Genomic DNA, 15,720 nt, shown 5'->3' on the forward strand with positions numbered 1-15,720 from the left:
AGATAACAGTATTTCATAACCTATTCAAAGCCAAGTTTGTACTATTGTGAGAGATTGCTGGTGGTGGTGATACAGGGAAGCCATTAGCTGTTATTCCCACGATCCTTTGAGGTGCTATTGCCATATTGTACAGTCAGTTGTGAGTAAGTACTCAGCAAAAGGCTCCACATTAGCAAGGAGGCCTTGGCCTGAATCAACATCTTGTTGCTACCAAACTCTCATGGAGCGGCTGATGATGATGTCTGAGAGATTGTCTGACTTTTCAAAAGTATCTCTTGCCCTGGGCTGGGTTAGCTGCATGAATTAGCTAACGGGACGGACAAAACGGTAGGGATGTTTTCTTTTTCTGTATCTGGCCGAGTTACATAAGGCTGTCCTCTGCGCAGTTGATTCAGGCTGTGTGAGCGTGCAAAGGCAGAATGACAGTGAAGGGAGTTCCTCATTTAACCTCAGCACTTAACCGATTAATCCAAGTGTAATTTGCATATAAAGTCATCTAATTTTGGATTTCAGACTGAAGTATGGTGTTGATTAGAGATGGAGTCAGTATGTAGCAGGTCTATTTTGAAAAGCAGTGGGCTGATGAGCACCAATGACCCATAAGTAAATAATGGCCCAACTTATTAAGGCAGCTTAAAGCTCTCGGCAGTCACCGGGAACCAGATTTACTCATCACCCGTTTACGACTAGAACTAGAGTATGTACTGCTATCTAATGCAACAAGCTTTTATCTATTCCACTGGTTCAGAGCTTCAGGTGTAGTGAGGTGCACTGGTGTGCGTTGGAGTGAGTTCTGGTTTGCCTTGAGATTTTGCTCAGGTATTGCTAGGAAGTACAATGTCAAACAAAATGTGTGGGGTATATATTGCTGCAACACTTTTCTCAACAAAGTTACTCAGCGCTGCTAAACCATTTGGTATTTTAAATTGTAATACACTTAAGGTTGAGTCATCTTATTATGTTTCCTGGTCTGGCCCTCTTGTATAATCATATGACGCTTTCTGTGACATTTTCCAGCAGTAAATTATTGGATGTGATGTGCCTTAGATTTTTATTTATTTATTTTTCATAAGGGGGCAGAGCTGCTGGCCTAATCTATGTGCTAACTAAAAATCAGAGGCAAGGGATAATTAACAATTTGTTGATTATCAACCTTATATGGTTATCGATCTCCTGTTCTATGGTAATCTCTTCTGCAAAGTTCTGCTGCTCTCTCGACACCATGTTCTCTGCTGTGTTCAAACTCTGTACTTTACTGTGTGTCTTGTTCACTCTCTCCCTGTGTAAATGAGGCTCATTTTTAGAAGCAGTTCCATCTTGCAGGGCTACAGTAGGAGGAAGAGGAGGAGGAGGAGAAGGAGGACGAACACAATGGAGGAGATGCACACAGAGTGTCGAGTATTTTTAGCTTTCCCCTTATAGTGCAATGATGAGTAAAGAGGAAGGGCAGGTTGTGCATCCCACCTCCTCAGCCTGTGGAGGAGTATGGGTCAGAGGGACAGGAAGAGTGCTGGCCTCGCTCCATCAGAGAGCATCATGGGAGCCTATTGTATTGGTACGGCACGAGTCAAGTCCATCAGGGCAATCATGGAGTTTAGTGTCATTTCATTTCTGCTATTTTTTCCTGTCTTACAGGATCGGTACCGCTCTGCTGGCATATGACAAGGCTGTTGTGTGTTACTTTTGTTGCAGTGTGATTTTTCTTTTTTCTTTTTTGACACTGAAATAGTATTTGGAGACTGCATTGTGTTGCATCTACACTTCTCTGTTATTCTCTTAGGACAACGTTTATTTAAATTGTGTCGGCAATGCAGACTGAATAATGAAGCAAAGCAAACTGCTAATTCATGTATCCGCCACCTTTCCTCCCCATTTCATTAACTGACTTATATGCGTATTATGGTATTGTATACAAGCGATCCTGACCACCTTTTACATCTGATGAAGAAAAGAGGAATGTCTGCTCACTGTTTCAATGTTCCCAAAAAGTCAAATGTATTGAGATAAAACTGTGACAATAACATTTCAACCAAACATGGTCTTCGTCAGATAGCCTGCACCAACCATTAACCACACCCATATATAGACATATACATTTTCGGCCCATGGAGTATATAAATGGCAAGAGATAGACATATTATTAATCAAGGGTAAAAAGTATGATAGATGCATCGCATGTCTATATATGGCTGTGGTTAATCAGGGTGGAGGCTATCTGACGAAGACCATGTTTGGTTGAAACATTATCGTCACGTAAAGTAAATTGTACTTTTTGGGAGCATTGAAACAACGAGCAGACATTCCTCTTTTCTTTCTTTGAATTTTGTTTGCCTGGCTCCTATATAGAGTATTTTGAATGTGGGTAAAACGTTTCCAATCCACCTTTTAAATCTGACTTGAAAGCTCCAGTAGCAATGTGAGCAAAATCCAATTTTTGTGCATCGACACTTATTTAATTCATCCTGTCTGATTGGATGACGGTGTATGCAGCTGTATTTATTTTTTGCCAAAGGTATAGGTAATTGCGTGTGTGTGTTTGAAATAAGCTGTATGGCCTCTGTGGTCAATGCAGGTGGATGACAAACTCCCTCACTCTAACCACAGATCACACACAGCCCAGAACAAACTGCATTGTCTTAAAGCCTTTTGACATTTTAACTGGATTGGAGGATAAGCCCATGAAGCCAATCAAGGGTTCTTACCATAGACCGAGGCTGTGTTTGCAGTGGTTGTCATAGCTGAAGTTGCCTCTGCAATGTCAAGGCAACGTTGTGTGAAAATGATATGTGGTATTTTCGGCCGTCCATGGGCTAACTTTTTCCACTTGTATTTTAAAGGGGTCTTGTCATTGGCCAGTCATGAGGGAACCCCTGGCCTCCCTCCTGCCCCCCCCCCCCCCCCGCCTCCTCTGGGCTTTACGTCCTCCTGTGCCACTCCCCCTCATAGTGGTGCTCTCCGAAACGGGGCTAAATTTAAAGGAGCGCCACCATTGTGGCCTCTGAGAAAATGCCTCCTGCGAGTCAACACCTCCCTCCCAGGACTGTGCCTTGTGACGACAGCAAGGCCCAGCTGTTGCTCTCTGTCCCGTATACAACCTGTTTGTTGTCTATGTACACATAGCGTTCAGACCAAACCTATACGTTGCACCTTTTAGAGCAGTGTTCATGACATTTTTGATCATTTGCGGTACAGTAGCGCCTAGGTAGCAAGGAAAAAGGAGTTGGGAGTGAAAGGTAGATTCAGTGTTTAGGTGTACTATGCAAGCAAGAGCCTCCGGTCTCTTGATTCATAATCCAGTCTTTGCTGTGCGGAGTAAGCGGGTTTCATCCACCGGGGCCGGACACTTATCCCTGTTTACAGGTTAGCAGATGTGCACATCTGTGTGTGCTTGTGTTTGTGCAGGCTCTAGCAGTCGGACAGATGTCGGTATCTTTACAGACGCTGTCCTGCTGGCTCCTGCGGTGCTAAACATTGTGTTATTTGGAGGCTTTAAGTAGATTTCCTCTGTTTAGACATAGAAACACTGATGATAGATCGTCTGTACCTTTGTAGAACATACTCTGAGCTGTCTTTTTGTCTAATTCTGTTTTGGAATAATGTGAATAGTGAAAAGCATGTCCTCTGATTGAAAATGACCATATTGTTGCCTGGATGATTGTACTGTACTGCTGATCTGAGAGGGCCACAGGTGAAGAGGCCATGGCTTTATACACCATAGGGAGCGCTGTCCGGCCACAGCTGGCCCCAAGCTTAAGAGGCTAATAAAAGGGGGGGTAGGCAGAGGTGCAAGTCTAGAGCAATGCAACACATGATCCCCCTCGAAGGATCTTGTAGCCATCGGTGGTTTCAGTTTTATCAAAACAGGAGCCAGAGCGTTGCGAGCTGCGTTGTGATAAGCTGTGCAGTGGCGTGCGCTGCTATTGCGTCACTACCCAGGGGGTAGCAGAGACTGTATTTTTAGAAGGGAATGAGCATATTCTCTGAACGCACAACGTCAAGCACTCTGCTTGCGTATGTTAGGATTATTGTGACCGGGCTATTTTTAGACGCTGTGTGTGAGAGTGCTTTTTTTCTGGGTCAAGCACGGTGCCAGTACTCTCTCGAGGTTGCTGGTGGATCGTGCGTTGCAGGTCCCACTCTGTGCACAGCATCTGCATCAGTCACACAGGAAGAGTCACAGGGAAGGGCATTTTTTGGAGGACAACATAGGTATAACCCAACAGGGAGTAACTATTTTTAGGATAGGGTTATATTTGGAATAGGCTACAGTAGAATAGACTCATGTAGACCTTCATTGTATTTCTGGAGTAGGATGGACACTCTTGAACTGAGCTATTTCAGAAGCGTCACATGAATTTGAAAATGAAAATGAAACTAATAAAAATTAACCATAGTGCTACTGTACACTCTTTGTGTAATTTATGGTTAGACTATCCAGATCACAGTCTGGCGCTATTAACAAGCGCAAAGTTATGTTTGCTAACTGACAAATTTTTGTGGGAGACAGTTTGGGTGTGTCCGGTTCTTGGCTGTGAGTTCAGACAGAGAGAGAGAGATAGAGAGAAAGAGAGAGACTGTGACAATGGGAAAGAAGTCAGAGAATACAGAGTCTCAGCAGGATGGAAAGAGGACTAGCTTTCTCCGTTTCTGAACTCTGGAGCCAGAGATTCATGATTCTTACCTGCTGATGACTGTATGTCACAAGGTTCTCATAGTTAAATAAAATTATTGCTAAAACTAAACATGAAAAATGGGGAAAAAAAAGAGATTGCGGGGGGAAAGACTAAACTAAAATGAAATCATAATCTCTGCATAGCAAATCTGTAAAACTAGTCAAGAATTGTTTTACATTTTAGTCTTCTTTTAGTCTTAAAGCCATAAAATATTGACGTACAACCATGTAGAAATTAGTAAGGCCCACATTTACTATAAATACACTGATAAATACAGAAATGGAGTGTGCACATTCTAAGGTAATTCTCCTACTTTTTTGTTATTTTAATAGCAGGCCAAATATGGAAATCTACTGTTTGGACTAAAACTTAATCTGAAATGGAAATGAGGCATGACTGAAATGAAACATGCAAACTAAAACAAAACAGCATTTCGGAAAAACAGACACTAAAACGAGCGCTCCCTGTCTGAAAACCCAAGTGAATCTGTGAAATAAAATCTTTGCAAAAACTAATGCAAATAGCAAAACTATTATAATCCTGCTTGGCAGTTGGGGACATAATTCACATGCATCAGCATCGGCACAAATCCCTCTTTGCAACATCATCACCCTGAGGCTCTTAATGCATCCTGCTGGACAGAGCCATGCTGTGACTCTCTGTCTGTCTCTTTCGCTTACTCTCTTTTTTTTCTTTTTTGCTTCTCTTGATTTTTCTCTCTCTCTCTCTCTCTCTCTCTCTCTCTCTCTCTCTCTCTCTCTCTCTCTCTCTCTCTCTCTCTCTCTCTCTCTCTCTCTGTGTCTCTCTCTCTCCCTCCCTCCCTCCCGTTGCATACCTGTTCTGACTTCCTTGCATGTGGGAAGCCAGTTCGTGGCAGCTGGCTTGACTTTAAATCAGACAGTGACCATTCTCTAGTGGATAATCAGACAGTCACTAAAAGAATCTGTCTCACCATGTCAGATTGAATGACTTCCAAGTTGGTACAGCTGTCTTCTCCAGAAAAGCTAGCCAAGAGGAAATTCTCAGAAACACTCAGAGGTTTGTTGTCGCAACCCATACTCAAACTGGTGTCACATTGTTGCACCAGGCTTTGAGTAGATTGTGAAGCCGTTCATCAGCAACATTGTCAACAGGATGAGCACTATAAGCGTCCCCTCTAAAGCCCGGGTCCAACATATAGAGGCCTATTGGACTCCAGGGCCCCAGGCTTCTCTCCAGGCCTCTCCTGCTAGCCTAGTTTTATCCCTGCCTTTCCCAAGAGTGTGGTTATTTTAAGCGGAACGTGGTGTTCTGCTCTGATTTTGTCAATGCGTTCTGTGTAGAACAAGCATATTGTATGGAAGTTTTAAAGAGCAAAGCGGAGGAGGAGAAGAGGAGGCTGCTACCCTCCTTCAGCCTCTCTCCGATCCTCAGTCTCTTAGTAAGCACCCGCATAGAAATATCTCTGATTGAGAAGCTGCACAGGCCGCGTCCTTCTCCTTGCGGTGCGTCACTGAGCTTATTAGGCGAATGTGTCTGGAGTGGAGAGTTGTGGGCGAGCACTCGACAGGTTGAGGGCCAGAGCACTCGGCGACACTAGGAGCCTCCCTCAAAGCTGGCCTTTGTTCGCTGAATAAGTGACGCAGTGGGAATATTAGTGTGATTAGCGTGATTAGATGGGATGGCCGTGTGCCAGAGAGAGGTGCAGTTGCTACCATAGGTTGGAGAAAAGAGAGTATTGGGGTTATGCAATGCTGTGTATTCACAAGTGGACAGCTACAGGCAGGCAGTGCCAGGTCAGCGCTGTTCTCTTCCCTCACACATACAGTACCACCAGCAGGGTGACTAAGCTCTTGTCCGCTGTGCATTGGCCAGTGGAATCTCTCTAAGTCAGAGTATCTGAGTACAGACTCTCGAAACCATGCATTCGCTAACTGGCTGGGATAGACTTTCAAACCTGTGTAGCTGCATTATTTACAGCTGAGGAGTTGTGTTCCAAAATGCTATGTATCCATTTTGGGGCAAACAAAAAACAAGATTACCTGAAGATCATCAATCTCTAAAAAATGGGTGGTCCAGTCTGTAAAAGTGTTATCATTTTTAATCCAAGGACCGCAATTACCTAATATCCTTTTAAAAATTGCCATAATTTGATGGTTTTTTTCGTGCCCTCAGTCATTACGAGAGTAGGTTTAGCTTTTCTCAAATGGTAGCTACCTCATTTTGGAATTAAACTCTTCTTCACTTTACAGCCTGTAACTGACTTGAGTGATATCTGCTTTTATATTAGCTCCCAGTGTACAATATAGTCATGATCTGCTCGTTCTGTCCTTATTCGGCTTTCGAGAGCTATTCTTTCCTTAGCGGTCAAAGAGGACTTCTGCAACTCACGCCACCCACACGTTGCTTATGTATAGCCTACACCTACCCCTATCAGCCCAGTGGTTCGAAAACAATGCCTTGTGTAATTCCAAGGAATGCTGTTTGTGAGGCTTCGAGCATGCATAGGGGCTCTAGGTTATGTAATGCTCCCCGCTCTGAACAACTGTAATCCCTCTTATGCGGAGTGAGCCCCCCATGTGATGGTGCTAAAGGGTTGGGTGAGGCAGGGTGGCTGTTGGGACCGTTGGCAAGGCACGGGTATTCTCCGGGTGAGGTGTGGGCTCCACCCCCCACCCCCCCAGCTCCAGCCTGTGTATAAGAACACAACTCCATCCTAGGGGCGGGGGGCCTTTACTGGGATCTGAGGCGCTGGATGGAGCCACAACGCTGATACTCTTCCTCAGAGCCAAGCCTTGGACCAGACAAAACTATGTCAAGCATATGTCCTGAAAGACTCCCCATCTGTCTTCTCTTCGTTATTTGGGTGTGAGCCACCAGAATGAGTCTTTGTCCTCTGTTATGTATAGAGGAATTTCACAGCATCTGATAATTTTTCGATTTGCGATGAATGATTTTGTTGCTGAAGGAAGTTGACGTATTGTTTTTTTGCTTCTGGCCTGGGTCGTATGATGGATGTTGAAGGAGACTCGGCCGTCATTTTTCTATGGCCTATTTGAAGAAACATTCAATATTTTCCGAGGTCGATCAGGGCTAACAGCGTGTTGTGGCTATAACAAACATTACTAATGAAATGCTTGTAGTTGTTTGTTGTTTCTTTTTTACAGCTTACTTACCTCATGCTGTTATTTGCCTTTCCCCCCGCAGGCACCATCAATGTGGACTTAAGCTGGCGATTTGACGAGTCACATATAGGACCCCACCCCCCACCCCCACCCCCCTCCGAGTCTCTCCCACCCCCTCTCCCCCTCCCCTCCCTCTATCCCCCCCTCTCCCCTTTTCCCTTGTGGACCTTCTCCCTGAACCCCCTCTCCCCCTCCTCTAAGATTCACCATGCTGATCAAGGAGTACCGGATCCCCATGCCCATGAGTGTGGACGAGTACCGCATCGCCCAGCTCTACATGATCCAGGTGAGGCCATCCGCCATATTTCCCACCAGCAGGGCCCCCACCCGCCGGGCCAAAAACAGCCAAAAACAGGCTGTGGGAAAGGAGACATCGCAGCACCGGGGATTTTTGAAAGCGTCCGATCACGCCGTGCTCGATTATGAAGTGATTGGTCACGCGGAGTCTGATGCTGGAGTAAAGGAACAAAAGGAGCTTGTGTGCTGATAGATTATCCACTTAAACTCTCTGAAGCTGGCTGTTGCCACCCATTGCAGGCTGTGTGTTTCTTCAGGAAGTAGGGGGGGGCACCCTGCTCTCACAGCACACACAAACTGCTTTGATGGAAAGGCATCCAAGAGATCTCATGTCATCATCGGTCGACAAGTGCTTGTACTCATTAATTCATAACCACCTTTTGTTTATAGGATGTGTGGTGAATTTTTGGATCGATACAGCTGAGAATCATTAGCTGCAGTCTTCTAACAGTGTGCTCCTGCTGTCCTGACTAGTTTATGGGCGGTCTTCGGCATAGTTTTATGAGAGAATGTTAAATAAACTTAACATATTAAAAGGTCAGTGATCTTTCAGCGCTGCCTATTTGCTTATTTGTTTGCTGCTTATTTGTTTGCAGCTGCGGATCCTGCCACACACCTTTCATAAACTGTGTGTATGTGTGGGTGTGTATAACATAGATCCACTGAAGAGTGACAGATAGATGGATAACTTTACAAAAGCCAGGATAAGCAAGCGTATGAACATAATTGTCAATAAACAATGTACATGAATTTACTAATTTATATTTATTCATGTACAAATGCAGCAGTGCAGCTAGGAGACGGCAGCAGTATAGACGGAGAGAGAGGGACAGGAGTGGTGTTAAAGCTTTATGATTGACAATTATAACTGGAAAAGAGTTCATTTATGAAATTGGTATGTACTATACTCTGCATGGCAACATATTTTGTATTCATATGGCATGTGTACATGATGAAGGAATTGTTTTATCAGGTGGTGCTGCCAGGTACGCTATGAGCAACAGCACACAGGAGGCAGGGGAGCAATCACAGTGGCTCAGACTGAAAATGATGCATTCTTTAGTTATTGTTGTTTCAGATGTATTGTACATGATTTTAGGCATTAAGGTGCGTTTTATTGTTTGAGACACATTGTTGATCTAGGTACTAAACATTAAGCAACTGTGTTCTACTGTGATCTATGCATTTATATAATATGTATCACAAGTGGTAGTTTTAAGTTGTTGGAAGAGTCAGTTGAGGTTAGAGGCCTGTTTGATCAGGTTGAGGTATTTAGCTGGGTTTGGTCTGTCTTGTATCCCCTGGGATGTGTTATTATCTTGATAATAGCAGTGAAGGAATAATCTCATCAGAATTTAGTGAAAAGCTTTCAGCAGTGCCCTGCTTCACAGTAGTTACAGTCGTCTTCTGCTGCCAGTGAGCAGCAGGAGAAGGAGCAGCTGAAGGTTAAGTGCCTTGCTCAAGGAAACCTCAACAGCAGTTATTGAGATTCAAGCTGGTGACCTTCCCTTAGCAAGGTCTCACCATTAGGCTGCCATCCAAATTAATGAGTGTGTATGTTGGTAGGCAGTCTAAAATTACCAACTACCCATTACTACACCAATACTACAACCAAAGCTCCACCTTTGTTCACCTGTATTGCCTCAGAGCGAGAGAGGGCCTCTCCTCTTCTGTCTATGTACTATAAAAACAGTTTGTCTGAAAAATATTTTTGCAGATTAGTTGTAGCAATATTGCCTCATTGTAAAGCTTGTTTGTTTTTTCTGATGGAAATAATCTTAGGCGGTTACAACGTGAGTCCATAATGTTTTGCCCATAGTGCTCTCTGGAAGAATGCCAGGGTTTTTGTTTACAGCCTTGTCTGTTGTTATTGCTTTGCTTTGTATCAGCCCCCTGGTGTATGAAACTGACGGGTAATCCAGTTGAGCTGCATCCCAGTAGATGGTTGGGAACATGACTCAGTGGACATGCCCCTAAGCAAGCAGCCATTTTTAGTCGGCACAGACTAGTTAGAGCGCCACACTACAACAGACTCTTGTCTTTATTAAGATTATTTCTTTGGCACCTTTGTTGTATTGGACAGTGTATTGTGAGAGTGACACAAAAAAGGGAATGAGATCTGACATAGGTCATGAGTCAGCCTCAGCCACAGTCTTATAATGTTGCAAACACATGGTACAGTGTGTGTTTTAGTCCTCTTAGCTCCCTGATCCACAGAGAGCCCCTCGTTAGACTTGTCTGACAGGACATTATGCAAAGAATTATGGAGTTGACACAACCCTCCACAGATATTTATTTCAAAGGTTTACACAGTGAGTTAGTCTATGAAACAAGGATTTATTATACACATTCTCAAGCCTGTGAACACAGGAAAGGAAGAGGAATTCTTCCATTAGTGACCCATAGTTACCTTTCCCCCTGACCTCACCCTCTCTGTACAGCCTCATTGCTGTGAGGTTTCCATCGCTATGGCAACCATGACATCAGCAGCGTGCCGGTGGTCAGGTTTTGTTCGATAGAGGGAGTGAATGAAAAGAGGAAACGGAGGATAAAAAGACAAGCTGTGAAGGAGGGAGGGGAAGAAGTAAGAGAGGGGGTGGAAGGAAAAGAGAAAGCTGTATTCTGAAGAGAAAGAAAACAAGGATTTTGCTGGTGTGGATACCCACTCTTCATTGCTGTATGTTGCCAGGGCAACTGCAGCATGTAGGGCTGCCTGCCTGTCATCCATCCCCAGTGTAAGCCTCATGGATGAAGTCAGGGCCTAAGGACAGCCTGGCCATATCTGCACTTAAGCAGGCTACGCCCCACCCCAGTCAGAGTCCATTACGCTTTCAGTTACTTTCCCTTGCCCTTACAACGCTGCCTCCTTATTTGATAGTTAATTGTACCCACAGCTTTGGGATTAGCAATAATGTGCAAAGCAAATGCAGGATGTGAGGGAAATTAAATAGGAGAGGATCCCTCTGACTCGCATTCATTCACACACATCCATCATGCACTGACTAAGCTCTCTGTGGAGTGAAGTGAAAAGCAGCATCTCAACAGGAAACATGCCTCACTAAGTTGATGGCAAGAGGAAAAAACCAGGATATGACTCCCATCCTGTCAGAGCAGTTGGATCTTAACACATACAATAGCTTTTCATGGAGATAGCTCCTCTTTATTTTTGTAGGGATTTGGTGCCTATTTGACAACACTGTTAAGGAAAGGTGGATGAGGGAGAGAGAATGCCATGTGACAAAGGTTTTGGAACAGGATTTGAACCCACAACATGGCAGGCACAGTGTCCTTGTATACTGAGCCAAGAGGGATTCACAGTAGAGCAGGGCAGATGGGAGCACACCCCCCCCCCCCCCCCCCCCCAACCTCCCGAGTGCAGTAGGCACACAGTTGATGCTGCTTATTCTACCAGACCCTGTCGAAAACGATCCATTTCTTAATTTTCTTTTCCCCCTCAAGAACTGTTTACATCTGTAAATGGACAAGCAGGCACTATTTTCATTATGCTTCTCCATTATATCCAGTGTTCATTTGAGGTTAAGCATATTAGTCTATTCCCTCGCTTCCCCCTTCTCCCTAAGGGAATGACTGAGCTCTGGCCAGTGTTTTGTAATCTTCCTCCTGGTGAACTGCAGAGAATCAGTTCTCTCTGCGGGGGGAAGAAGAACTGATACTGGCCATTGGCACTCAGGTTCACAGGCCACAGTCAGCTGTCAGCAACCTAATTAAGTTGCTTTGAAATGTAGTGTACTGGTGTCGATGTCTCTGTGTACATGATTGTGTGTACACACCTTTTCTGTTTGCATGTGCATATTTCTGCAGCTGCCCACGCTTACAGTGTATCTGTATGCATATGATATGCTGTAAACTGCACATTTGCGTATATGCTCCACTGTTGGGCTGCTGTGTTGTGTACGGCTGTGTGCCCGGCCTGTTTGACGGTGTTGCGGCGTCTGTGCTGTGTCTTTGGAGCTGTGTCTTGGCTGTTGAGAGCAGAGCGGGTGGCTAATGAATGACCTGTCAGAGGTAATGAGGTCCAGAGGGCTGGACGCCTCATGGCCCCCTTCTCCCCACACCACTGATTCACTGCCTCGCCTGCAATGCCTCTCCCTTCTGGACTGACTGGAGAAATCTGCCTCACACTATTATCCACATGCTGCAATAAGTGCTGCAATAGCCCTGAGTTAAACATACTTCCAGCTGTATGTGGAAAGACTTGGACAACAGTTGATGAGAAAAATAGAAAAGAACCTCAATAAACCTCCGTAATCTCTATGACATTTATGGTCCTTGCCCTTTGCTCCTTGTGTTCTTGATATCCTCAGCACTTGGACTATGCTCTAGTTTGTCGGTTCACTCATTTCATAATAATCACAAATCTTCCTCTTGCAATGCCATACATTCCCGCCTTTGAACCACCGAGTTACCTAGCTGTAACTCTAGTCGATTACATCTGCAGGCTCCACCCAGTTTTTCTTCCTGTGTGCACCTGGAATGTAAATATGGGAAAGGTGCGGCTCCATGAGCTGGTTTGGGGGCTTCCTGCTTTGCAAATCAGAGCTGACAGGCCTCCAGGAAGCTATCGACTTGGAGAATGTGTCTTCTGTTTCAGTCTTCTGATTGCGCCCAACTATTTCATACTCTTCTTACTTGTAAAAGGCACCATGTCTATTTATCCTTCTTTGTTTCACTTAGAAATAATAAACAGTAGACACATAGTAGATCTGAAACAGTTCTGTTTCAAAGTGAGGCTATATTGGTATCCATATTTACAAATTCACTTTCACTTCCCTTTACACTTATTCATGCACAAATGCACACACATTGCAACTTTTTTTTTAACCTATTATTATTACCATTCTCCTTACAGAAAAAGAGCCGAGAGGAGAGCTGCGGTGAAGGCAGCGGGGTGGAGATCCTAGAGAATAAGCCCTACACAGATGGACCAGGTGGGACGGGCCAGTACACCCACAAGGTCTACCACATCGGCATGCACATCCCCAGCTGGTTCCGCTCCATCTTGCCCAAAGCAGCACTGAGGGTTGAGGAGGAATCCTGGAACGCCTACCCTTACACCCGCACCAGGTGAGGTCTGCTCCTACAGGGATGCCACCTCCACACCCCTTCATGCAGGAGAAGACATTGTTACCATTGTGGAAGAATTTCTATGTCTATAATGATCTTCCTAGGTTCAGCATTGAATAATTATTGTATAAAGCACACTAACAGTCTTCCGTCTATATCAAAGATTTATTCATGCATGGAGGCAAGGACAATACAAGCGTATTGTCAAAACACTTCCTAGACAAAGCAACATCTTATGATTACGCTGCTGTTCTGGGAAGGGTACAACAACTTCATAGTTACTCTTGTTTAGCATTCCTTGTTAGAACAGACTCTTCTTTCACAGGCAAGCCATCTGATGACACCTAATGACCCACTGTTGAACACACATACTACCACATGATGACACATAAGGAGCAATATTTTCATCTGTATAGATCATCTGTTGTGATCTGGAGCTTTTACTTCCTGGAAAACAGAGTCATCTTTAATGGTGACTTCATGCTGTACCAGTAGGCGTAAATAAAAATTCCAACCAATAAAACCATCACAGATTTTTGAACAATCCCGCTCCTCCACCCCTCAGCAAACATCCTGTTTCAACAGGAAATATATCAAATCAAGGAAGTAAAGATGCCATTTCCCAGGGTCTTTGAAACCTTCCATAACATAGGAGAGACAGGATGAGCACAATTCTATATCAAGGAAACTACAGTAAATCATACTCAGGGTAACCGGGGGGCAGCGGCGCTCCCTTGAAAAAGACCTGAACTTCCCTGAAAGCAATAAAAGATACAATTTTAGAGGGGGATGCTAAAAACTGTAATTGACCACCATTCTCTCATGTATTTAAAATGTGTGTAATTTGTACTCAGTGATTAATAATACAACAAGATAAAATAAAACACAGTGGCCCATTCTCTCCTCCTAGAAAGTGAATTGCATTGCCATGAGAAGTGTTAATCTCAGAATGTGTGTCAATGGTGTCACCATGTGTGCATAAACCCCTGATGTACAGCCTATTGGTGTACAACCCTCCTCAGAAGACAGATTACAATTCAAACCCTGCTCATATTTAATATAATATAGTTTTGCTAATTGCTTTCTTAATTTAGCCCAGTTTGTTGGTATAAATAAAAAAACCTTCCTGATGAGGAATGGGATGGAAAGGATGCTTTTTGGTGGTTTATGCTGGCCTGTGTTGTTTTCGTTTATTCCCATCGTGTCCTCTGCTGAAAATCTAATAAAATGAATTAACCAAAAAAACATTCCAGGTAGAAAACATATCTACATCCAGCAGCAGAGTTGTCGACAGTTGTCAGACTATTACTGAGAGCAGCATCAAAGAGTGACATCCGGCCAGCCGCTCTCCTAGGCTGTTAGATGTTGATGGCCCGTCATTCTCAGGGTGTTGGCCTGTTTGTCTGTCTGGGGCCTGGACAAACACAGAGACGTGAAGGTGCTGAAAAGAGACGTGGCCCTGACTGCACTGTCAGGATATTGATAGACTGGAAGTGCCTGCTGACACATTTATCCAACCAGTGACAGCTTTGCAGCAAACATCTCAGATGCAACAGACGGGCATGGCTCGCACATCTTCTACCCTCAACAGTGAGGGTAGGGAGGGGGGCGTTGTCACTTTCATTAAAATAGTTTTGATCTCAAGCCATTCAGCACAAAATCAAATCTTTGAAATGAAGGCAGACGTTCACCCGTAATGCAATCTTGCTCAGCAAATGCTTTTTATGCTTTGTAAGGAAAGTTATGCCTTGGTAAATATATTTTTAGTGACATTGATTTTACTGCTGTCCTTTCTCCTTCAGATACACCTGTCCCTTTGTTGAGAAGTTCTCCATTGATATTGAGACATACTACAAGCCTGACACAGGCAACCAGGCAGATGTCTTCAACATGTCCGCAGCAGAGAAGAGGCTGAGGACAATTGGTAAGACCATTTGGTATCCTCTACCATTAGGAGGTCTTATTTAAGATATTCATAAACATGTATCAGACTAACTTTCAAAACCCACTATTTATTAAGGTCAATATGCATAAATCTTGCTCAGTGCTCTTATTATTTTCAAACAGATTATTATCCAATGAATAGTAATTATCTAGTGTAGATTGTATGAGGGAACCTGTACAGAAAGTAATTTCCTGTACCGCAATAGTTAAACTCAAACTCGTCATGTCAGTATTAGTGGGTTTAGTCATATTTACTCAGGGTTTCCTGATTCTTGTCCTTTTCTGTCTCAAACATAAGCAGCAGGTGAGGCCCACTTGTGGCAGTTTGTTGGCACTGCATCTGTTTTTCCTGTTGGCAGTAATGCAAGTTTGTTCATCGAACATGAAGCTGCTCACAAGTTTATGGTTTTAGGGCATGCAGTGACCCAGTTACACTTAATCATTGCGACAGGTTTTTTTCAATAGCATGAATGACTTATTCTTGTATTTCTGTGTCAGCTTGAAACTCAGTAAAAGTGTTTCAAGTCTATAAACACAAACCCAAACATGTTCTGTTA

At 43.9% G+C, this 15,720-nt stretch overlaps 1 protein-coding gene across 3 annotated transcripts in view; it reads left to right on the forward strand.

The window, feature by feature from the left end:
• The window catches only part of LOC139928060 (membrane-associated phosphatidylinositol transfer protein 2-like), a 50,079-nt gene that overhangs the window by 11,613 nt on the left and 22,746 nt on the right, over nt 1–15,720 (forward strand). For 2 of the 3 annotated variants that reach the window (XM_071920414.2, XM_078285118.1), the window contains exons 2-4: nt 7,860–8,123; nt 13,005–13,219; nt 15,022–15,143. In XM_071920414.2, coding sequence (XP_071776515.1) covers nt 8,046–8,123; nt 13,005–13,219; nt 15,022–15,143 — 415 coding nt within the window. In that variant the 5' untranslated portion in view covers nt 7,860–8,045. Of the gene's footprint in view, nt 1–3,282; nt 3,361–7,859; nt 8,124–13,004; nt 13,220–15,021; nt 15,144–15,720 lie in introns of those variants that run through there. The other variant, XM_078285117.1, reaches the window with a different exon arrangement.

The sequence above is a fragment of the Centroberyx gerrardi genome, chromosome 8, assembly GCF_048128805.1.
Source record: "Centroberyx gerrardi isolate f3 chromosome 8, fCenGer3.hap1.cur.20231027, whole genome shotgun sequence".
Taxonomy (NCBI): Eukaryota; Metazoa; Chordata; class Actinopteri; order Beryciformes; family Berycidae; genus Centroberyx; species Centroberyx gerrardi.